This window comes from Narcine bancroftii, chromosome 1 (genome assembly GCF_036971445.1).
Source record: "Narcine bancroftii isolate sNarBan1 chromosome 1, sNarBan1.hap1, whole genome shotgun sequence".
Classification (NCBI taxonomy): Eukaryota; Metazoa; Chordata; class Chondrichthyes; order Torpediniformes; family Narcinidae; genus Narcine; species Narcine bancroftii.
Window position 1 is genome coordinate 10562306 of NC_091469.1, and position 26330 is coordinate 10588635.

The window sequence follows — 26330 nt, forward strand, 5'->3', positions numbered from 1 at the left end:
CCTCTCCATAAACAGCCACCCACCCCTCCTTTAGCCAGTTAGTCCTGAAGTAATTGGAAATGAACAGTGTTCAACAAACCTTGTGGAGGCGTTCACCAACATCTTCAAGCTGCATGGATTGCGAATCATTTTATCCAAGATGCTAACTATTTCTTCAAATTTGGGCCTGCTGTTGCGATCCTTCTGCCAACAGTCCAGCATTAACTGGTAAAGGGTGACAGGACAGTCCATGGGAGTTGGCAAGCGGTAGCCTTCATCCACAGCCTTGATCACCTGCTCCAAACAAAAGCCACACTGATCGAGTGCCAGCAGGAGATTCCAACTCAGTCTTCCTCTAATTCCAGGGATATTCACCTCATCTCCAGCCAAACTTTGTCACACCTCTGGATCAGACACCATCAAAAGATATCATGCTGCCCTTGTTTGGTGCTAATTGATCCTTCTTTTCAATTAATTGCACTTTTTGCACATCTCTATGAAGGCTGGAGACAACCTGTTGGTTTGCTCACAGAAGAACCTTTCTCATTCTGGGAGGATTAAAGCTCTCAGACTTTAAAAAATATTTATTGGGTAACCCAAATGAAGTTTGTCACTTCCCTCTTTGACGGAGGAGACAAGTCTTCTTGGGTAAAATTGGAACTGGTTGGTGGGAAGATGGTAGAACATTTTCTATATTAATGGAATTCTAAATTACTACCTCGTCCTAAGGAAGCCCCCTAACTAAAACATACTATTACCATTTGGAATAAACTCAATGGTATTTCAAAGTAAATTGGGCTAAAGTGAAATTTTGCCAATTTGTAAAGGTGATTATTCAGTATATAAAAATATTACAAAATTGAAGTGGACTACACAAATTAAATATTTAGGAATTAATGTTAATACGGAATTTCAAGAATTATATTCAATTAATTATTTTCCTTTAATAAAAAGGATTAAATTAGATTTGATTAGGTGGATGGATCTACCTTTGGGTTTACTAGGGAGGATTAATACCATAAAAATGAATATTTTTCCTAGAATACAATATTTGTTTCAATCAATTCCTTTTATTTTTAAAGTTTTTTTAAGGACTTATATAAAGCGATTAGAAAATTCTTATGGAAGGGAAAATTTCGGAGAGTGGCAATGAGAAAATTGATGTGGGATTTTCAATTTGGAGGTTTAAGATTACCGAATTTTCAGCATTATTATGAAGCAGCTCAATTCAAATTTCTTAGTGCATTAATGAATATGGACGACCCACCTAGTTGGGTAAAAATAGAAATGGCGGTTATTTTAGAAAAATTTCCTAATGAGTTTTTGTTTCGATGGAATAAAAATTTATTACGAACTTATGATGTGCCAATATTGAAACATTTATTGAATTTATGGACAAGTAAACTTAAAAAATTGGGACTTAAAAATATATATTCTGGAAGATTGCCATTATATAATAATCAACTTGTTCCTTTTATGGTCTCCAATGCCACTTTGAAACAATTGGAAAAGAAGGGAATAAAAAATTTATCTGATTGTTTTTCTGAGGGTTGTTTTTGTTCCTTTGACGAATTACAAAGGAAATATGGTATTAGTGCAAATTCCATATTTGAATATTATCAATTAAGATCTTTTGTAAAACAGTTATGTGGTCGACATATGATTTTATTGCCTGAATCTAGTTTTGAAGAATATGTACTTTCAATACCAAAAAAGGGATATATATCTGATTTGTATTGTATTTTACAAGAAATTGATAGTAAAAAAGACTGGGATAAAGATAAGTTGAAATGGGAAAAAAGATTTAGGACATAAAATAGCTGAAGAAGCTTGGATGGAAATTTGTCAGAATAGTATTCGGAAATTAATTAATGCTAGACTAGCGATGATTAATTATAATTTTATTCATCAGCTATATTTAATGCCGGAGAAATTAAAAAAATTTGGTCTTAGTAAGTTGGATTCTTGTTTTCGATGTGATCAGACGGCCAATACTTTTTTGCATACTGTTTGGCTTTGTGATCGATTGCAACAGTTTTGGAAAGGTATTCAATCTGTTTTTAACAGTTTATATAATATCCATCTTGTATTAGATCCCGATATATTTTTATTAGGGAACATGCAATCATTAATTGATTTAGGTTTAGAGGATTATCAGATTTCATTTATCTATTTAGCTTTAATTGTGGCTAAGAAATGTATAGCACTTACTTGGAAAGATAGAGATATACTAACTTTAGATAAGTGGTATTTGGAAATGAAATTTTGTTTGACTATGGAAAGGATATCTTTTTCAATTCAGGATAAGATGTATTTTTATAAGTTAAAGTGGACTCCGTTTGCTAATTATATGCATTTAAGTTTGATTTAAATATATGTTTAAGCGTGATATTTTAGTATTGACAATTTTTTTTTGTTGTTGTTAGAATTTTTTTTAGGTTAAGTTTTATCTCTTTTTTTTGTAAGTGGGTATTTTTTTCTATATATAATATTGTCAATTTTATTAACTCTTCACTCTTTATTTTGGGGGGAGGGTTAGACTAATTTTAAGTTAGACTATTAATATTGTGTTACAATTAACGGGGGGGTTATTTTGTGTAATTTTCTGATGTAATATTGTAATCATACCTTTTTTTATTTTTTTTCTATTTTTATTTAAATGTAATTCTCTATTGTATTCATGTTATAAAATTTTAAATAAAGTCTTCAAAAAAAAAGGAATAAACTCAATAGTCAAATTGGTGTTGGGGGGGACCTCTCACCCAAAACACCCCGGGCTCAAAATAAATTCATTCCATTAATAATTGATAATAAAATTCTAGAAACTTGGTCCCAGGGTGGGATCAAATATATCGAAGATTGTTTTGAGCAGGGAAAATTTATGACATTTGAACAAATCAGGAATAAATTTGGAGTTTTAAATACATAATTTTTTATGCTATCTTCAGCTAAGATCTTATTTAAGGGATAAATTAGGTCCAGCACTGGACTTACCGCAATGTACTGAAATAGAGTCTCTGGTTCAAAAGGGGATTACAAGTAAATTTATCTCTAAAAAGTATTTTTTACTTCAGGCAGAAGCCCCTAAACAAGGGATTGATAAGTCAGGAGAGATGGGACTATGTCGGGATAGCATGAACAATACAATTAATTTAAGGTATTGGCTGTTGCAATATAATATTTTCCATCAACTGTACCTTACTCTGCAAAAATCAATTAAATTGAAATCTGAATTATCCAATTTATGTTTTGGATGTGGTCAAGATATAGGGACCATTTTGTATTCGACCTGGTCATGCCTTAAAGTGAGATCCTTCTGGGAAGATTTGGGGAATCTCCTGGAACAAATTACCAGAATTCAATACCCTCAGGTGTCAGAATTGTTTTTATTGAGGAAATTAGCATAGGAAGGGAATTGAGGTCTATGGTCCGGATACTGGTCAATGGGACAAGACAGAACATAGTTCAGCACAGACTAGATGGTTCTAAAATTGGAATCTGGAACACACTTCCTGAGTGGGCAGTGAAGGCAGGGACTCCACAAGATGAGTACGAACCACCAACGGGTAGAAGTCTATGGCCCAAGTTCTACTAAATGGGATTAAGAGAGATGGGCACTTTACAGGCAGCAAGATTGATGGATCAAAGTCTTTGTTCTTGTGTTGTACGATTGTATGAGGCATTCGAACATATTGTTTCATAACAACTCTCTGCTCTACAAAATGTTAAACAAGGAAGTGTGCAGATGCTTGAGTCAAGGGTAATACACACATGTACTGGAGATTGCTGCTGAGTTTCTCCAGCACATTCAAGGTCCCTGGAGTGTATTTAACTTTGCCATGATTGGCTGATTGTGCACTGTTCCTGTCACCCACTCATCAGTTAAACAGGAAAGTCTGCAGACGCTGGGGTCAAATGCAATGCACAAATATGCGGGAGGAACTCAGCAGGCCATGCAGCATTTATTGGAAATAAAGGGCGACAAAGGGCCCAGGCCTTTACTTCCTATGGAGGCTGTGCAACCTGCTGAGTTTCTCCCACATATTTTTATGTTGCACTTCAAGCTTTCTTCAGTGCATTCAACTTTGCTTCCATGTACTGATTTCGTACTGATCAAGTGACCTGCCCCTATTACCCAGTGACCATCTACATCAGCATGTCGCTGGCTGGCATCTCACTGACGAACCAGCCACCAAGGCTCACTTAAGTGTCTGCTCCTCAAGCAACAGTGAGGAACCACCAGTTCCTCAACTGGCCTCCTTGGCTGACACAAAAGAAGAATTTAAGAGGCTTCTATATAGAAACAAGGATATGCAAGAGATAGATGAATAGGGATCATGTGCTGGCAGCAGAATTTTAGTCTAATTTGTTCAGTGTAAACATTGTGGACCAGTACTGTTCTATGTTCTGTGTTCTAAACTAAGATCAGAAATCTGCTGGTTCCAACAGCTGTAAATGAGTTTAATTATTTTGAACTGTCATTTACATAAAACATCTATGGGACATTGAAATAAATAGTGAAAGTAATAAAATATATATTTTAAAAATCTAACTCAACTTTGCTGTTGTCTCCCTAATTTTCAATTGCGGTTGAAATCAACATGGTCTCTCATTGGGTGTTGGGTCTGACTTGGTGCGAGATCCACGGAATGGAAAAACCTCAGCAGGTGTGTGGGCATACGGGGCATCTGTGCAACACTGACACATGCAGTGGTCCCATCATGATATAAGATTGGGTGCCGATAATGTTTGAAATCCTTTTCTTTGTTCCAGAACTGAATCCCAGATGGCTTGCCTTCTTAACCAATGCCAAAGCATTGAAATGTAAATTTTGCTCCATTCACTTTTTCATTTTGTCATATCAGCCACGATCTTATTGAATGGCAGAGCAGGCTCTCATTTCTTGTGTTCTATTATTGATTGAGGAGGCTTAACTTTTGATAGACACGTTATAAACTCAGCTCAAAACTTCTGGTGCTCAAGAGTACTTACATCTTGATTAGTCATTTCCCAGTAAGGTCGCTCTCCGTATGACATCACCTCCCACATGACAATTCCATAACTCCAAACATCACTGGCGGAGGTGAACTTTCGGTACGCAATCGCCTCAGGAGCCGTCCACCTGATTGGGATCTTCCCTCCCTATCCAGAACATGGGAAGAAATTATTATCAGTGTCTTAGAATATTGGCCTTTTCATAAGCGGCACGGAATTAAAATGTAGGACCTGCAGCTAAATGGAACTGACAGAAACCAGATGAACTCCAGAGCAAAGCCCTCAGATGGCTGACTGACTGCTAATTGGCTGCCTGATTCTGTGCTCTTATCCCCAGCCTATGAGAGTTTACACATTGATTAACCTAACTCAAGATAAGCCTAGAACAGGGCACACAGAAATATACTTTTCTCATTCAAAATCCACGTTTGTAACATTGTGTGAAAGGCCAAAACAACAGAAAGCCATGGAAGGATACAGTCCAAAACCATATAACCATAAAACCAAAAGTCAAATGGGATGAATGTGTTGGCTAATGACTATAGCACTTGAGTCCTGAAGCAACTGCAAAATTGGATGACAGTATCTCGACACGTGGTCCTGTTTCCCCAATGAGTTGATAGAGTTAATTTTAAAAAATTTAGACATACAGCACAGTAACAGGCCATTTCAGCCCAGGAGTCCATGCCTCCCAATTTACACCCCATTAACCTTCTCCCCTTGTATGCTTTGAATGGTGGGAGGAAACCGGAGCCCCCAGAGAAAACCCATGCAGACATTGGGAGAATATACAAATTCCTTACAGACTGCTTGGAATTCAAATCCCGGTCCACTCCCAATTGCTTGCGCTGTAAAGGCGTTGTGCTAATCTCTACATCCAAATAAAGTCTATAAGCAAATTCCTCAATCCACATATGGCAAACGCTCAAGGTTGTGTTTCAAAAATGGATCCAATATTTGTGTAGCATTTCTTAATGCATTCAAAAATGGCATTGCCTGTTAAAAGTTTGATTTTCCATGAGATAGGATGGAAAATCCTATTTAGTCGTCATATTTTTGTGTATTTCACATTACGAAGAAACACAGGGGTCTTGGAGCTCAGGTCCACAGATCCATCAAGATTGCTGGGCCAGTTGACAGGGTGGTTAAAAAGGCCTTTAGTATGCTGACCCTCATTAGTTGGGAGATTGGACATGTTGGATTGGAGAAGCAAGGCTGACAGAGCTGGTGTTTCTCTTTATGGAGCGATGAACCATGAGAGATGACTTAATAGAGGTCGAGTAAAGCCCCTGGAATTGGTAGATGCCGGATAAGGGAATTTTCTAGTTGCTTGAGATTGCGTGTTGTGTGAAACGGCAAGGCATGCCAACTTTAAACTTGTTCATTTTTTACCTATTTATTTTTCTTGATTTTCTGGCCAGTTGCTTGAATTCTGGATACCAGGGGCATAGATAGGGTGAACAGTCAAACCTTTTTCCTAGATCAACAATAGCAAATACCAGAGGTCATCTAGGTAAGGTGTAAGGAGATAAGTTTTGGGGAGACATCAGAAGTAAGTTTTTACACAGAGAGTGGTGGGTGCCTGGAATGCATTGCCAGAGATGGTGGTGGAGGTGGGTACAATAGGGATATTCAAAAGACTCTGAGACAGACACATGGATGGATTAAAAAAAATAGGGTTATGGGTATGAAGAAAGAATTAGATTATTGTGGAATTGGTCTTCACAATTCATAGGCTGAAGGGCCTGTACTGTGCTGTAATGTTCTATGCTTCATGAAATTGCTTTTCATTAAATAATTAAAGTCTAACCCTTAATGTAAAAGCAATGGAGCAGTTAGTGCTGTGTGCAGCACGCAGATGTTAAATTGTATGAGGTTATGAAGAAACTCTCTGATCTGCCATGGTACCTTTTCTGCCAAGCTGAGATGATAGACAGAGCCTTGGTTCAATATAATATCTGAAAGTCTCTCCACAGTCTTCCTTGCTCCAAAACATCAACCCAGATAATGAGAGATCAGCTCAGCTGTAAGTCTAATTAGCAGCAGACCCAAAATTTGGAGTCAAGCCTTTTGTCGACTCCTGTGGTTCTGCTAATGTGTGGTCCGTGTGTGAATTTATGAACAATGAGGTTTCCTCTTGCAGATATTTATCAAGGCTGACATCCACACAGAAGTGAAAAAATGTCTGATTCATCTCCAATACAGCCTTGAGCACAAAGATCTAAGCTGACCATTATATACATTGCTGGTGAATTGCTGCCCTCATGGAGAGACAGCCTTCTGAGGAAATGCTGAACCAAAATTCTTCTGCTCTTTGCATTAGATGTAATAGATTGCTTGGGACTACTTTGAGAAACAATAGCAGAGATATCCATACCTGTTATGCCTTGCTCAATCAACATTATGAAAATAAATTATCTGGTCATTATCTTGGTGCTGGGAAGTGCTATGAGAATTGGGTCTGGTTTTCTATGATATTACATTGCTTACATTTCTAAAATATTTCAGGAATTACAAAAGGGTTTGGCCAATCCAATGTGAAACATTGAAATCTAAAATCTTGTTTTCTTTCAAATTGCACCCAGGGAATGTTCCATTAATCCTTCAGATGTCATTGAGGGGATGTGTATAATAAACGGAAGCAGGTCACTGGGAATAAATCAACGTTCCTTGCCAATGTTAAAATGCAGCATCGGTGACAAATGCAAATATAACTTATTTTGAGAAACATGGTGGAACCTCTGGAGACAGTTAAAGGGGGTGGAACCAGATCTGCAAATGCTGACGGCAAGTACAATGCACAAATGTGTCGGAGAAACTCAGCAGGTCACACAGCATCCATGGGAAGTAAAGGATAATCAACATTTCGGGCCTGAGCTCTTCATCAGGTATACGCTAAAACATGCTCCCCACCCCTTTCCTTTCTTTCCCCTATCGGAAAGCTGTCCATTTGTATTCCTTTTCCCTCTCCTCTTCACCTCACCCTCTTTCTCTCCTATCATCTCACCTTTATCCACCTATGACCTGTTAGCCTGTGCTCCTCCCCCTACCCTTCCTCCCTCTCCCCACCATTCTCCCACTTTTTTAATTCAGGTGCCTACTTGCTATTCCTTAGACCCGAGGAAGGGCTCAGGCCCAAAACTCTACTTTCCATGGTTCCTGCATGACCTGCTGAGTCTCCTCAGGACCTTTATATATTGGAATTAGATTGAATAGAGCTCCTTCTCATTTCCATAATACATTTTTAAATGAAGCCTAAAGACTCCAGCCTCTTCTCCGAAATCATCAGACAGGGAAAAAATAATTTTTAAGTGAAGAAAATATTTACATACATGACATTGCATTTTTAATTCTGGAACACAAATTTATAACTTTCCTTTTGGATTAACATAGTGACAAATAATTGTATCAGCATCTGATACATATCCAGTCAGGCTATCCATAAGGGTGAAGCCTTTGTGGATTTATACAATTCACTGTGAGTGAACAATTGAAAAATATTGCACAGGTTCTTCATGATGTCTCAGTAAAAAACAGTTGGTAATTATGTCCACCCACTTACTTACAGATCTCAGTCCCCTCTCCAAAGAAAACTTATCCAAGAAATCAAGGTTGTCTTATCAATGTCAATGTCAATAGACCATGGAGCATTACAACATAGACCAGTGAGGCATGGTCAGTACAGCAGTTAGCACAACGCCGTTACAACGCATCGAATCCAGTGCTGCCTGCAAGGAGTTTGTATGTTTTCCATGTCTGCATGGGTTTCCTCTGGCTTCTCCAGTTTCCTCCCATCTTCCAGAAAAATTTATGGCATTTGTAGGTTATTTTGGCATCGCAGGCTTGTAGGTGGGAAGGGCTTATATGTCTAAATTTTTTAAAACAGGACTTTCGGCCAATGTTGCTATTCCAATCCATGCAAGCCTATTCCACGACTGCCTCAACCTTCCCTACCTTACACCAATTGCTCTATTTTCCTCAAATCTATGTGTTTATTGAAGTCTTCTGAATGACCCAATTGTATCAGACTCCACCACTACCCCCGGCAATTCATTCCATGCACCCATCATTCTCTGTGTTGAAATCTTACCTTTGACATTTCCTCTAAACTTTCTTCCACTCACCTTAAAAGGATACCTCTGGTAATTACTATTGCTGCCCCGGGAAAATGGTGCTGGCTGTCCACCCTGTCTAGGTCCTCATAATCTTGTATATTAATTAACCTCTCATCCTTCATCGCTCCAATGAGTAAAGCCCTAGCTCTGTCCACCATTCTTCATGAGACACGTTCTCTAATCCTGGAAAAGCTCTTCTGCACCAGCTCTAAAGCATCTATATCCTTCCTGTAATAAGGCCACCAGAACTGAACATTATATTCTAATTGTGGGCTAACCAGAGTTTTATCGATCTGCAACATTACCTCACGGCTTTTGAACTTAATTCCCTGGCTAATGAAGCTAGCACACAATATGCCTTCTTATTCATCCTATTAACTTATGCGGCAAACTTGAGAGACTTGTGGGCCTCGACTCCAAACTCTCTCTGTTCCTCCACACTGTTAAGAATCCTGCCATTAACTATGTACTGCACCTTCAAGTTCAATCTTTCAAAGGGCATCAGCACACTAATCCAGATTGAACTCCATCTGCCACTTCTCTGCCCAACTCTGTTTTCTGTTGTAGCCTACGACAATGGAGCTATCTCCCACATTTCCTCCATCTCTTGGAGATATGCTCTTACCTCCCTCCCTCCAGACAGAACAGGAATCTAATTCCTCTTCTCCTCACCTTTCACTCCACCAACCTCCTTATTCAGTATATATCGTCCATCGTTATTGTAGCCTGACACATCGGGATCCCACCACCAGATACATATCTGCCTTCCACAAGGATCACTTTTCCCTTGTCCACTCATCCCTCCCCCACCCCACCTTTCTTTGATTCCGGGTACTTTCCCTTGCAAGCACAAGAAGTGAACATTTGCTCTTACACCTCCTTCCTCACCACCATCCAGGGTCCCGATCACCCCCTTCCTCATGAGGCAATGATTCATATGCACTTTCTCCAACCTCCTCTACATTTATGAGACCAAACACAGACTTGAGCGCCTTACAGTCTGTCTGCAGTGACCATCCTGCATTCCTGGTCACAGCCATATCAACTTCCGTTCTCATTCCCACCCCAACCTATCTGTCTGGGACTTCTCCACTGCCAGAGTGAAGTCCAATGTGAACCAGAGGAACAACACCTCCTATTCCTCCTGGGTAGTCTATAGCCCAATGATTTGTATTGAATTTTTAAATTTCAGGTAACATGTCCCCTCTACCTCTATTATTTCCCCCAATTCCCTCACTTACACTGGAGCCGTTTTGTTATAATAATTGAAGAAGTGCAAAACCTTCATTGTCATTAAAATGGAAAATGCTGGAAATTATCAGCAGGTATAGACCAAGAGCCAGAGATAAGATTCTAAGACCTTAAATGTTAACTCAGTTTCCCTCTCCTCTGATGCACCTGACCCACTGAGAGCTACCAGCAGTGAAAATTATTTCAGACTTCCAAAATCTGCACGTCATTGCATTCCTTCTCCACTGCCATTGGTGCCCTTTGTCATCAGAAAGGTGGAGAGCCAAGGATATAAATCATTTTATTTCCTCTATGCTGTACAACAGAATATCACAGTCAAATTTTGTTTACAAAATCTACAAAAAAATTACAGAACACTAACTAGATATATTCACCATTAAAGCGGATCAACCTTCCAAATTTTCATAGAAAATAAACATCATTATTCTTTCTTGTAATGCTTTGTTGTAAAAGAGGTTAGTTATACAGTAGTGATTATATTGTCAGCATTCCTTCCTGGCAATAGGCTGAGATTCAGACTCATGAGGATGAAGGTCAGCAAATGTCTATTTAAATCAGCAACATGTGTGCTGTGCATGGAATGGATTAATGCAAAAGAAATGTCCCCTGTGAGGCAATGAAAAACGCTGTACACGGGTATCACTGCTGAATGCTTCCCTTCAATGGATGGAATTAGCTGCTGGCCACTGAGGTGGTACCAACAGATGAGAAATAGCGATAGGTACATTAGGCATCCATGATTGCGGAAGCGGTAGGTGATCATGAGGCGAGCCCTGTTCTTATGGTGCCTCGGTGTGATTGGGGGATCAGGGCAGATGAGGGGGGGAACGGGGAAATACAGGAGATGCAGGTGAGGCCTGAGTCAATGGCAGTGGAGGGGAAGCCATGTTTCTGAAGGAGAACATCTCAGATGATCTCCCTGTCCTGGGAGAAGATGTATTGGAGTCGAAGGAATTGAGAGAAAGGAAAACAGGGTGGGAAGAGGTATAGTCGGGTAACTGTGGGAGTTAGTGGGTTTGTAAAAGACAGATTGCAGTATGGTAGTGGATTTCAGTATGGTAGACTACCATAATGCAATCCACTGAAGAGGTACTGGGCTTCTCCTCCAGGAAAAACAAGGACTGGTTTGACGAAAACAGCCAGGAAATCCAGGAGCTGCTGGCAAAGAAGCGAGCTGCCCACCAGGCTCACCTTACAAAGCCGTCCTGTCCAGAGAAGAAACAAGCCTTCCGTCGCGCATGCAGCCATCTTCAGCGCAAACTCCGGGAGATCCAAAATGAGTGGTGGACTAGCCTCGCCAAACGAACCCAGCTCAGCGCGGACTTTGGCGACTTCAGGCGTTTCTACGAGGCTCTAAAGGCTGTGTACGGCCCCTCACCCCAAGTCCAAAGCCCGCTGCGCAGCTCAGACGGAAAAGTCCTCCTCAGCGACAAGATCTCCATCCTCAACCGATGGTCAGAACACTTCCAATCTCTTTTCAGTGCCAACCGCTCAGTCCATGATTCCGCCCTGCTCCAGCTCCCTCAACAGCCCCTAAGGCTAGAGCTGGATGAGGTTCCCACCCTGGATGAGACATATAAGGCAATCGAACAACTGAAAAGTGGCAAAGCAGCAGGTATGGATGGAATCCCCCCAGAAGTCTGGAAGGCTGGCGGCAAAACTCTGCATGCCAAACTGCATGAGTTTTTCAAGCTTTGTTGGGACCAAGGTAAACTGCCTCAGGATCTTCGTGATGCCACCATCATCACCCTGTACAAAAACAAAGGCGAGAAATCAGACTGCTCAAACTACAGGGGAATCACGTTGCTCTCCATTGCAGGCAAAATCTTCGCTAGGATTCTACTAAATAGAATAATACCTAGTGTCGCCGAGAATATTCACCCAGAATCACAGTGCGGCTTTCGCGCAAACAGAGGAACCACTGACATGGTCTTTGCCCTCAGACAGCTCCAAGAAAAGTGCAGAGAACAAAACAAAGGACTCTACATCACCTTTGTTGACCTCACCAAAGCCTTCGACACCGTGAGCAGGAAAGGGCTTTGGCAAATACTAGAGCGCATCGGATGTCCCCCAAAGTTCCTCAACATGATTATCCAACTGCACGAAAACCAACAAGGTTGGGTCAGATACAGCAATGAGCTCTCTGAACCCTTCTCCATTAACAATGGCGTGAAGCAAGGCTGTGTTCTCGCACCAACCCTCTTTTCAATCTTCTTCAGCATGATGCTGAACCAAGCCATGAAAGACCCCAACAATGAAGACGCTGTTTACATCCGGTACCGCACGGATGGCAGTCTCTTCAATCTGAGGCGCCTGCAAGCTCACACCAAGACACAAGAGAAACTTGTCCGTGAACTACTCTTTGCAGATGATGCCGCTTTAGTTGCCCATTCAGAGCCAGCTCTTCAGCGCTTGATGTCCTGTTTTGCGGAAACTGCCAAAATGTTTGGCCTGGAAGTCAGCCTGAAGAAAACTGAGGTCCGCCATCAGCCAGCTCCCCACCATGACTACCAGCCCCCCCACATCTCCATCGGGCACACAAAACTCAAAACGGTCAACCAGTTTACCTATCTCGGCTGCACCATTTCATCAGATGCAAGGATCGACAATGAGCTAGACAACAGACTCGCCAAGGCAAATAGCGCCTTTGGAAGACTACACAAAAGAGTCTTGAAAAACAACCAACTGAAAAACCTCACAAAGATAAGCGTATACAGAGCCGTTGTCATACCCACACTCCTGTTTGGCACCGAATCATGGGTCCTCTACCGGCACCACCTACGGCTCCTAGAACGCTTCCACCAGCGTTGTCTCCGCTCCATCCTCAACATCCATTGGAGCGCTTACACCCCTAACGTCGAAGTACTCGAGATGGCAGAGGTCGACAGCATCGAGTCCACGCTGCTGAAGATCCAGCTGCGCTGGATGGGTCACGTCTCCAGAATGGAGGACCATCGCCTTCCCAAGATCGTGTTATATGGCGAGCTCTCCACTGGCCACCGTGACAGAGGTGCACCAAAGAAAAGGTACAAGGACTGCCTAAAGAAATCTCTTGGTGCCTGCCACATTGACCACCGCCAGTGGGCTGATAACGCCTCAAACCGTGCATCTTGGCGCCTCACAGTTTGGCGGGCAGCAACCTCCTTTGAAGAAGACCGCAGAGCCAACCTCACTGACAAAAGGCAAAGGAGGAAAAACCCAACACCCAACCCCAACCAACCAATTGCAACCGCTGCAATCGTGTCTGCCTGTCCCGCATCGGACTTGTCAGCCACAAACGAGCCTGCAGCTGACGTGGACTTTTTACCCCCTCCATAAATCTTCGTCCGCGAAGCCAAGCCAAAGAAGAAAAAAAGACAGATTACACAAAAATACTGGAGAAACCCAGCATTCTTCATATAAAGATACACAACCTGAGGCCTTCATCGTTACTACATAAAGGATGCTGTGTGACTTGATGAGTTTTTTCAGAATTTTTGTGCAGAATTTCTAGTTTAACTCAGCAAAGAGTTTGTTTCCCAAGATGGAGACTGAGATCAAGAATGGAAAGAATGTTGCCAGAGATAGGCAAAGTGAATCTAATGTCTAGGTGAAAGTTGGAAGGAAAGTTAATGAAGTCCACAAGCTCATCATGGTTGCAGGAGACAGCAACAATGTAGTCTTTGAAGTAGTGGAGGAACAGTTGAGGAGCCTTGTCTCTGTCAGCTTGTAGCACAGATTGCTCCACATAAACAACAAAAAGGCAGGCACAGCTGGGACACATAAGGGTACCCATGGCTACCCATTTGAATTGGAGAAAGTGAGATGGGTCAAAGGAGAAGTTATTGAGAGTAGAAACAAATTCTGGCAGATGGTGGAGGAGAGTGGTGGAGGGGGCAGAGTGCATGGATTACAAAGTCAAAACAGCCTTCCAAGCTCCATCTTATCTCAGGTCAACTTCATCCTTGGTTATGTCATATTTTTGACTAGACTCTTGTGCGATGTTAGCTGACCATGTCATATAACTGCAAATCCTTGTTATAAGCACTGTTTCAAAACAATCTTGGCAAATTTTCCACTTCTGTACTTGCTAAATTCACTTGCCTCCCAAACTACTGGAACACTACTAGTGAAATCTAAGTTCCTGTTTTCATTTCTTGACTCGATCTTAAACCTCCATCTTATTACTAGGAACTAAGGAAAATAATCTAACTTTCTTCTGCCTTACCATAAACAACTAAGAATATTTATTTATCATTTAATAATGATTCTCTTTTTATGATAATTTGATTTTCACTATTGTAGTTGATGTATCTTACATGCCTGTTTGGCTGAAGCGAGTAAGAATTTCATTGCATCTGTACATTGTACTGACGTTTATGATAATAAATTTAAATTGAACAATTATCTTTTCTCCCTCCCTGACCAGTAGGTGAAGCAGAATGCATGAAAAGTAAATACAGAACGATGTCAGCCATAGGCAAATTCCAATATGTATCCCATCTATGCTGTTGCAATTTTTGTCATGCTCTATAGCGAGGGCAGTACAGCTACTGCAACACTATTATAGCTCCAGTGACCTGGGGTGAAATCTACTGCTGTTTGTAATGAGCTTGTATATTCTCCCCATGTTTGCGTGGGTTTTCTCCTGGTGCTCCAGTTTCCTCCTACATTCCAAGGATACACGGGGTTCATAGGTTAACTGGACACATGGATGTATTTCGATGCCATGGGCCAGAAGGGCCTGTTACCATGCTGTATCTCTAAATGTGAAAAAAATTAAACTATGAAGACAGAGAACACAGTAGTCCCACACACCTTTGTTGTATAAGCAGCTTCTGGATCATCCTCCAGCACTCTGGAAAGACCGAAATCAGAAACCTTACTGACCAGGTTACTGTTAACCAAGATGTTTCGAGCAGCCAGATCTCGGTGGACGTAACCCATGTCTGAAAGATACCTCATTCCTGAGGCAATTCCTCTCAACATTCCCACCAGCTGGATCACTGTAAATTTCCCGTCGTTCTTCTAAAGGAAGATTAAAGAATTGGTCAGGTGGTATCCTCAGCAACAAAATGCAATTTCATAGAGAAAAGCAAAGTTCAGTAATATTTCAGAGACCAGCATGAAATGACTATTTATATCACAAAACCTAAGGTAGGGTTGGGGAGATTTAAAGAGGACATTTTTTTTGCATGTGCATACACATAGACTCCTTGAAAATCAGCCAAAGCTCATTTATTGCTTCACGGCAACTAGCAATATCGCTCCCCTCAAAAAATTATCATTTGTGCAGACCTTATCATTTCTCTTGAAAGCACTTCACTTGGAGCAGGAAAGAACACCATGCTATGAAGGATTAAAAGAACCACTGAATGTTGAAAGTGCACCATTTGTGCAGCATCTGGGATGAACTTCTCATAATAAAGTTGACATCTACAGTGGCCTATTCAAATGAATGCTAACCTATTTGCTCCATTACCATGAACAAATCTTCCATCTGAGTTTCAGAGCATGTGAGTTAAGAAGTTGACTAATGCTGCCATTCATTCTCCTACCTTCCTATTCTCCCCACTGGTGAGTTCACAGAGATGTCACTCATCCCTCACATCCATAGCCAATCAGCATGTTTCCTTAGCTCTCAGCTGAAACAGCCACTTTCATCCTTAATCAAATTGGGACTACTTTGCTTCACTGAACACACTCCAATGAACAACTGCCACGTCCCAACTCCCACTAAAGCACAGAACTCACATGCTTTGCAAATAACCTGTTTCAATTCAAATACATCATTCACATAAGCTGGACAAATAAAGAGGAGTAGATTGTTTTCCACTCTCTCAAGAACCTGATTTACTAAGGAAGAATTACACGGGCATAATAAATATTCCAGTTTCACACCTTATCTGACCATGTCAGGATACACTGACATGCTTTCACTTTCTCGACCTTTGACACAGTTGACCACCATCTCCTTCCCCATCATCCAGGTGAGGGGATGAAAGTTTAGGGGAAACATCGGGGGTAAGTGGTTAACACAGACAGTAGTAGGTGCCTGGAATAGTACGTTGAGTAGGTTCATGTAGATCGGCGCAACATTGTGGGCCGAAGATGCCTGTACTGTACTGTAATGTTCTCGGTTCAGATCAGCACACAGTCACACAACCAGAGCTACTCGAGCAGTTGCAGATCAGTGTATGGGTTGATGATGGACTAAACCATAGCTTTTCTTAATCCCATAATTTGAACGGATTGAAATTTGTGGATTGCCTGCTGTTTTTCAATATGTACTGCTAAGATTTTCTTACATCAAGCTCATTAGGAACTCTCAGCGCTTTGGAAGAATTGTCATATTTTCATTATTGGTGCCATTCCTTCAACACGATGAATTAGTTCACTTGGAATGAAAGCCTGCACATTACACCTTGTGCACCAATTTATGAGAAGGACTTATGTTTGAAGTTGGCACTCCGCTGATACAATTTAAAAATATACTTTAAAGCTGGGAGCAACACACCAAGTGCTTGAGGAACTCAGAGGGTCAGGTAACATCCGTGGAAGCCAGTAAGCAGTCAACATTTTGAGACAAAACCCTTTATCAGGAACGATAGTTGACATTTCGGGATGAAAACCCTTCATCAGGAATCCATTGCTTGCCACGGATGATGCCTGACCTGCTTAGTTCTTCCAGCACATTGAATGTTGCTCCAATTTTCCAACATCTGAAGACTTCTTGTTTATCTTTGAAGCTAAGATTCGATTTTTGTCTGCCTTGTGGAAGACAAAGGTTGAAGTGTAGCATGCAGATAACATTTTTAATAAAAGGTGACAGTCAAGGAACCTTGATTTAAAACACTATTACAATGTAAAGCACATGGAATAAGGGAGCAGAAAACCATGTGCATTGATTGGTCTTTTAATATCTGTGATTGTCCTGTCATCATTTCAAACATATGCTCCATGTAGAAAGCACTAATAGATCAATAATCTGTAGTGAACTGCATCTTAAACCTGAAAACCATGAATAAAGTTTGATATGACATCATATTATATCATATCATATTACATCATTCAATATTACATCCATTAATAATTTGAAATATTTAAACATATGAATTACCAATTGATTAATAAACTAATTTCTGAAATATGAAAAATTTACCTTTAAAAAAGTATCAAGAGAGCCATTCTCCATATATTCTGTCACTATCATAACTGGTTTACCTTAAAATATATATAAGAAGGAAGTTATTTATTCAAATTGTTGCAGAAATATTAAGCATGTAGAAATGTTAAACAATTGCAGGGAACAAATATCAAGAAACAGACAATTTGCAGGTTGTGGAGTTTAATCGATGAATTTTAATTTACAGAAAATCATTTGCTCACCGTGGGAGTTCTGGGCAATAAATCAGATCAATAATTTCCAATGAAAGTGTGACACCCTAACAGGTACAATGCAATTGTGATCAGCAAGAAAATCTGTTTAAAATGTTTTTAAAATCCAACTGTACTTTTAGCTACTTCCATGGGTTTGTTCGTAACTTGCATTATATTAAGGCAGTGACTTTCAATTTTTTTATTTCCACTCACATACCACCTTAAGCAATCCCTTACTAATGACTGTGGCATAGGTGCTCTGTGATTAGTAACGGATTGCTTAAGGTGGTATGTGGGTGTAAAGAAAAAATTTGCAAACCATTGTTTTAATTGTACCCAATTGACTCGCTATGTGCACAGTTTCATAACTCCAATGGAAATGGGTCTTTTCTTTTCCAATCTTTTTATTATTATTATAATTTATAAACACATACAGTTCAAAGAGATATGAAAAATACATAGTAAATAACGAATTAATACAGAGATATTAAACAATAATATTGCAGAATAAAAATATATCATAAAAACATTTTTTTAGATCAGTTTAGAGTATGAACTATCTCTAAAAAAAGATGATATAATTCATAAAAATATATATAAAAAAGAGAGAAAAAAAAGTCCCAAAAAGGAAGAAAAAACAAATCTGAATTAAAAACTTAAAAAACCTACCGATATAGCTAAACCACGCCGATCACTCCGATCTCATCTAACAGCCCAATTATCATACATAAAGTTGTTCATAGAGCTCATATGTCTAAAGATAAACTCCATCGCTTTTATTTTCATATCGATCCTATATGTGATAAATGTCAATTGGAAATAGCTTCCCTTACACATATGTTTTGGTCCTGTCCCTCTTTACAGAATTATTGGAAGGAAATTTTTTCCATTATATCTACCATTTTGAATATTGATTTACAATGGAAATGGGTCAATGACAATTTTTCTCAAACAAAATATTTCAGTAACAATTGGGTCTAGAACAGTGGTTCTCAATCTTTTTTCCCCACTCACATATCACTTTATGCAATCCCTTACTAACCACAGAGCACTTACTGGCATAGGGATTACTTAAGGTGGTACATAAGTAGAATGAAAAAGTTTGAAAATCACTGCATTAGGAGATACTTGTAACTATAACCAACCAGCTTCTGTTGAGATTTACCTTGATTTGCAAAGGTTAGCAAGAAATACTTGAGAATGTCTATTTATTTACTTCCCAGATTCCACAACAATTTTGTGCATTTGTTTGTGTGGTGATTGGCTTTCAGAGTGCATTTTCACAAAGGAATTAATTATGGACTCACTGAACACATAACAACCTAGTGTTTCGGATCAACACCACCAACGTTTGACACAAACACTGCTGAAAATGACCTTGTGGACAAAAATCAAGTCCTCCTTCAGGAAGAGTTTCTGTTCTGTTGACCCAATGTTGCCTGTGAGTAACATAAATTCTGCACCAGCTGATACATCCCTGGAAGCTTTAAACCCTAAAATGATGGGCAATACTGATACATGCTTCATGTGAAGTGAGGCATTCCATTGTGCTGTACCTTGACACAATATTTCACCCCTCAGTGCTCGAATTATTAATTCAGAAAATCAACACATAATTTTATTATAATCACATCAGATGCATAATCTTTAAATGAAAAATTAATTTGGTCATAACAATTATTTTTTCCATATTTATTAGGCAAATATAAGTGCTAACCATTCAATTGTTTCATATGAGCCTAACTGTAGTCTTATTATATTATATTATCGTATTATATGGCGAGCTCTCCACTGGCCACCGTGACAGAGGTGCACCAAAGAAAAGGTACAAGGACTGCCTAAAGAAATCTCTTGGTGCCTGCCACATTGACCACCGCCAGTGGGCTGATAACGCCTCAAACCGTGCATCTTGGCGCCTCACAGTTCGGCGGGCAGCAGCCTCCTTTGAAGAAGACCGCAGAGCCCACCTCACTGACAAAAGGCAAAGGAGGAAAAACCCAACACCCAACCCCAACCCACCAATTTTCCCTTGCAACCGCTGCAATCGTGTCTGCCTGTCCCGCATCGGACTGGTCAGCCACAAACGAGCCTGCAGCTGACGTGGACTTTTTACCCCCTCCATAAATCTTCGTCCGCGAAGCCAAGCCAAAGAAAAGAAACTGTAGTCTTCACCTGAAGCCAGATAAAAAGCTTGGGTATTTTAAAGTCACACATTAAGTGCTTAACTGCAAATAATGCTTATATAAAAGTGAGGATTTGGGAGGCAAGAAAGAAAAATGCTGAGCAAGACTGATATACAGACCGTAGAACCAGGGGAACAAAACGGGACCCCTCAGGAATGTGTAGATCCACAAGAGATGGGCAAGGTCCGCAGAGAGTACTTCTGTGCTTTTACTGTGAGAAAGACAATGAGGGCTGGGGAACTTGGGGCAGTCAATAGTATTGTCTTCAGATTAGCTAGTATTACAGTTGAGGAGGTGCTGAAGGTTCAGATGCATATGAAGGAAGGCAGATCTCCCAAGGCTGATCAGATATATACAAGGACACCTTAGGAAACTAGAGAGGAAATTGCAGGTGCCCTGTCTGAGATTTTTGAGTCATTATTAAGTCCAGGTGAGGTACATGAACACTGAAGTGTAGCAAATGTTGTGCCTCTATCTATTTAAGAAAGGCTACAGTGAAAAGCCTGGGAACTACAGGTCAATGAGCCTAAGATCCGTGGTTGGTATACTGTAGAGTATTCTGAGGGAGAAGATATACCTGCACATGGTTGGACAAAAAGTGATTTTGGAGAGCATGGTTTTGTAGTTGGGCCATTATGACAAATCTGATTGAGTATTTTCAAGATGTGATGAAAAGGTTAATGAGGAAGAAAGATATTTGATAAGGCTCCGCATGGTAGGTTGCTCTGGGAGGTTAGATCGCATTGGATCCAAGGAGATACAGCAGAATGAGTAGAACATTAGCTTAATGGTAGAGAGCAGGGGGTAATGGTGGAAAGTTATTTTTTTGTTCTGGGGACCTGTGAATAGTGGTGTACCATGGATTTCAGTAATTAGACCCATTGCTGTTTGTCATCTATATCAATGATTTAGATAAAAAAACATAGATGGCATGATTAGCAAGTTTGCAGATGACACTAAAGTGTCTGTTATTGTAGACAGTGAAGAATGTTGCCAAAGATTGCAGCCAGATCTTAATCAGTTGAGCAGGTGGGCAGAGGAATGGTTAGATATACAGCACAGTAACGGGTCCTTTGGGCACACGATCCCCACAAATATACCAATTAACCTACAATCCCCATATATTTTTGAAAGGTAGAAGGAAACCAAAGCATCTGTAGGAAATCCATCCAACATGGGGGAACGTACAAAATCCTTACAGACAACACGGGATTCGAACCATGGTCACTGTTGCTATAATAGCGATGCACTATTTTAATACAGAAAAATTGAGGTGTTGCATTTTTAGAGGTCTAACATGGGTAGGACCAATAGAGAGAATGGTAGGGATTTGGGGAGTGTTGTAGAGCAGAGGGATCAAGGAGTACAGATTCAGAGTCCCTTGGAAGTGATATCACAAATAGGTAGGATGGTCAAAAGGCTTTCAGCATATTGGCCTTCGTCAGTCAGAGTATTGAGTGTAGAGTTCAGAGATAATGTTGCAGTTATATAAGACATTGATGACACCCCATTTGGAGTATTGTATTCAGTTTAAGTCACCATGCTCTTGAAAAAATGTTCTCAAGCTGGAGAGGGCGCAGAGAAGATGCACAAGGATGTTGATGTAGGAAGAGGACAATTTTTTTAGTGAGGGTAAGTTGGGCCAAAGTGCCAGTTCCATGCCATATGATTGCTAAACTTCGCCACTACATTCCTGTAACTGTTGATAGAGAGTGTGAAAATCTTTCTTTGGTCATTTTTGTAATAAATGCCGAAATATCTGTCAATAGATTTTAATGGAAAAGTAAATAATTTGGGTTTAAAAAATCCAGTTCTAAATACAGGAATTGCAATTATCACCTCTGCAGATAGTCAGTGGTTCAGAAGCAAAAAGTATTTTGAAAGGGAAAGGGACATTGTTGTGGGAACTAAGATATAAGCCAATATTAACAGATTGTGAATTGGCTGGTGCTATATTTCTGTCAACTTTTTATATTCATTTTTTTGATTAAGCTTTAAGATGAACACAATGACATATCAAAAGAAAGGATGTAAATGCAAGTTGTATAAAAAACGTATTATTTAATAAAATATAAAAACCTGAATGAGGGACATGACCATTTTGCCCTTACTTGGTGCTAACTGATCATCTTATCCATTGTAATCTATACTCTGAATGAATAGAATCACAGAACCATAGAACACTACAGCACTTTGGCTCATCTAGTCTGTGTTAATCTGTTATTCTGCTGACTCCCATTGACCATATCTGGACCCGAGCCCTCCACACCCCTTTCATCCATGTGCCTATCCAATTTTTTTTAAATGTCAAAATGGAGCCTGGAAGCCAGTTCCACACTCTCTGCATGTAGTTCCCCCTAATGTTCCCCTTTAACATTTCACCCTTAACTCATGTCCTCTAGTTCCTGGCTTACCCAACCTCACTGGAAAAATTCTGCTTACATTTACTCTATTCATACCCCTCATGCTAGAGATATGTACAGAATGTTAGCGATAACCTATCGATACCCCTCATAATTTTATATACATACCTCTATCAAATTTCCCTTCATTCACTTGCACTCCAGTGAATAAAGTCCTAACTTGTTTAACCTTTCTCAGCAGCTCTGTTTCTCAAATCCCAGTAACATGCTTGTAAATCTTCTTTGCACCTTTTCAATCTTATTGATATTTTTCCTGTGGTTCAGTGACCAAAATTGCACACAATACTCCAAATTTGGCCTCATCAATGTCTTGGACAACTTCAACATAGCATCCCAACTCCTGCATGCAAATGACATTAATGTGCTCAAAGCTTTCCTCTACCTGTGACGCCACTTTCAAGGAATTATATATCTGTATTCCCAGATCCCTCTGTTGTACTGTGTTACTCAGTGCCCTGCCATTTACTGTGTATGTCCTACCTTGGATAGTCTTCCTAAGATGCAACATCTCACTCATATTCGCATTAAATTCCATCTGCCATTTTGCAGACCATTTTTCTAGCTGTTCCAGATCCTGCTGCAAGTTTTGAATGCTTTCCTCATGCACTACACCTCCAATTTTTGTCTCATCTACAAACTTGCTGATCCAGTTTGCCATATTATCATCTAGATCGTTGATAGATTTCTTGTGAAAGACCAATCACAGCCATTTGCCGATGAAGTATTTTCAACAGCTTAGTTCTATGCCATTGATGTGGCGTGAATTCAGACTCCAACCCCCAACCTCAGAGATTAACCTTGTTAATAAAATTACAAAATAATAATTTCACAGAGGAATTATTTTACAGAACTGGAAAAGGGGGTAGAAAAAGCAAGAAGAGGAAAACAAAACATGAAAATGAGAGTGTTTGATAAAATAGTGAAAGGTTCGCTGTAACCATTGTCATTTTCTGTGTCACGCACAATGATGAATTGTTTATTGTTTAAAGAACCATGGCAGCAGTTGACTGCTTCTGTGTCACCCTCAATGGTAACACTCGGAGAAAGTAAATCAAAGTTCAGTTACAGGAAGGAAAATTAACCTGTCACTGAGCTACCTGTATCAGTTAACAAACTGCATCTGCTGGAGCTATTAACACAGAGTCAGACAACTTTTATTTTTACAAATCCAACAATTTTCTCATCATTCCAAGACACTTCAATAGACAAGATCCCTCATATTTTTTATTCCTGTCTCACTACACCTTATAGACGACACTTTCCAAGTTCTAATATTTCCCAATTTCAAAACGTGTCATCTTCAAGGAAATGTGAACAATGATATTCTGAATTTCTATCTTATTAATCCAATAAACCAAACTTTGTTGTGATGAAGCATTAAGTGTAGCGGTGTGAGCAGTGGAAGAAACATATACACCACATTGAGGGTCGTTAACGACTGTTTTTGTTCATATTCAGCGTGCCCCTTTAAGGGCAGCATGAGCTCAGTCACCTGGTGCATTGTTGCATCATAATCGCTGCACAGGGTGCGCGCTGGAACCACAGAAAGATGCACCAGATCTGATGTTATCCCCGCACGAAGTTCACTTTGGAGAAAACTCGTGCAGTGTGGAGGTTGGCAGAGAAGTCCTGTATGTGGGGCATCGGGTACCTGTTGGGGGTGGTTGCATCGTTCAACCGACGGTAATCCCCGCACGGTCTACAGCCCCCGGACGATTTTGGGACCATATGGAGCGGCAATGCCCAGGTGCTGTCTGAGCGCTGGATGATTCCCAGTTCCTTGAGCCTGGAGAACTCCTCCTTTGCCTCCTGGAGCTTCTCAGGCAGCAGCTGTCTGGGTCTAGCATGCAGTGGGGGGCCCTGTGTGGCAATGTGGTAGAAAACCCCATGCTGGGGCTGGGCACCATTGAACCGTGGCTCTAAAATGGTGGGGAATTCATGGAGGATCTCGTCGAACTCGTCCCTGGTGGCGGCTACGGTGGCGATTTCAGGTCTGCAGGCTTCTGCTGTGTCCAGTCGGATGGAGTGGAACATTTGGGTGTTGACCAGCCTTTTGTCCTTCATGTCAACCAGTAGGCCGTGAGCTCTGAGGAAGTCAGCCCCTAACAGCGCGGTGCCCACTGAGGCTAGGACGAACCTCCAGTGGAACTTCTCCTTCCCGATCTGGATCTGTACCCTGTGGGTGCTGTAGGTCCTGAGGGTGGAGCCATTGGCCGCCCGCAGGGTTGGACCTAGAGATCGGGTGTGAGTCTCTAATGCTGTGGCGGGAAGGACGCTGAGCTCAGCCCGTGCCCACCACGAATCGGCAGCCGGTGGATCTATCCGTCACATGAGGAGACTGTTTGTGTGGCCAGCCATCACAGCCATCAACGGCGGCTGGCCTGGTCGTTTCCCTGAAACCCAGAGGGCTGGCGGCACTTACGGGCTTGCGCTCCCCAGCGCTGGTGGTAGAAACACCAGGTTGACTGGCCATCCTCTGGCTTGGTCTTAGGAGCGGCTTCCAGTTGGCTGGCTCCTGGTCATGTCACCTGGTTGAAGGCTGCCTCATTCTCCCTCTTCGAGCACCAGAGGGCATCCGCATGGGCTGCTGTTCTTCTCGGGCTTGAGAAGTCTTCATCTGTGAGGAGCAGCTGGATGTCCTTCAGCATCTGTTCCAGGAATATCTGGCAGAAGAGAAAACAAAGCTTGTGGTCTTGCGCCAGGGCCACCATTTCTTCCATCAGCACCGATGGACTACGGTCCCCAAGCCCATCTAGGTGAAGGAGCCTGGAAGCCCGTTGCTGGGGAGTTAGCCTGAAAGTTTCAAGCAGCAGGTCTTTGTACTTGCCCGTAGCCGGGGGGGGGGGGGGGTTGTGGATGATGTCAGCCTCCCTCGCTGCCGTATCTTGGTCTAGAGCGCTCACGACATGATAGAACATCGTGGCATCTGAGGAGATGTTGCGGAGTTGAAATTGTGCTTCCGCCTGCCCGAACCATGTTCTCGGTCGGTGGATCCAAAAGGGGAGAAGCTTGATGGAGACTGCATTAACCTCTGCTGAATCCATGGTGGTTTGAGTCCAGAAAAAAATCTGGGCTTGCCGGGGTCACCACTGTGGCGATGTGAGTAGTGGAAGAAACACAGCCACCACGTTGAGGGTCGTAAACGACTGTTTTTATTCAAATTCAGCGTACCCCTTTAAGAGCAGCATGAACTCAGTCACCTGGTGCATTGTGACGACATAATCACTGCCCAGGGTGCGCGCTGGAAGGGATGCTGAAGTCAGAGAGAAACCTCTGTCGACACCATTTCCCCATGGCTGCCCCCCCCCCCCCCCCCCCCCCAACCATGTAGCGATACAAGCGGGGCTGGTTCACCATGAGGATGTGCACCGCCACATAAATAGCTTTAATTTGTTGATAAAATAAATGTCCGATTTCTTGCATAACTTCACACTGAGATTTTCATAATGATGAATAAACAAAGCATACTGTATAATAATATAATTATATTCAACTTTAAACAGATAAAAGAAATAAGATAATAAGAAGAATTAAGATGAATTGAAAGAAAATATCAAGAGCTTATGTCTCCTTCATTATTCTTTGAAGAATGAGATGCAAGCTCTTGCTCCACTCGGATATCATGACATATGATGTCATAGTCACTATGGTAACACCACGAACAATGCTTTCCTAAAGGGATAGGCACAAAATTAACTACAAATCAAAAACACAAGATTTTAACCTTCACACACCCTTCAGAACAAAAACAATGCTGTGATTCACTTTCTTTATAAAGGGTGGCCAGTTACATTCCATAAAATAAAGGACTGCAGAGTCCCCAGAAAATGTGTAAGAGTGTGGTACATGGATAATGCAAGCAGTTCAGTTTGGCTGGATTGTACGTCATGACCATTTACTTGTCTACCCGGTCTAACCCCAAACCCTAAATCTAATCTTACCCAGATAACGATGAACTCCCCACCCCTCCAAAACCCCCACCTACAAGCATTGCTTGGGGCTCAGAAGGCAGGTCCTGATGCTCC

The 26330-nt window shown here is 41.1% G+C and overlaps 1 protein-coding gene across 3 annotated transcripts in view; it reads right to left on the reverse strand.

Moving 5' to 3' along the window:
- LOC138755087 (ephrin type-A receptor 5-like) overlaps positions 1-26330 on the reverse strand; it is a 306363-nt gene that overhangs the window by 15047 nt on the left and 264986 nt on the right. For all 3 annotated transcript variants that reach the window (XM_069920384.1, XM_069920357.1, XM_069920368.1), the window contains 4 exons: positions 17482-17543; positions 15138-15347; positions 4972-5121; positions 80-273 (listed from right to left, as the gene is read on the reverse strand). In XM_069920384.1, the coding sequence (XP_069776485.1) occupies positions 80-273; positions 4972-5121; positions 15138-15347; positions 17482-17543 (616 nt within the window). The remainder of the gene's footprint in view (positions 1-79; positions 274-4971; positions 5122-15137; positions 15348-17481; positions 17544-26330) is intronic.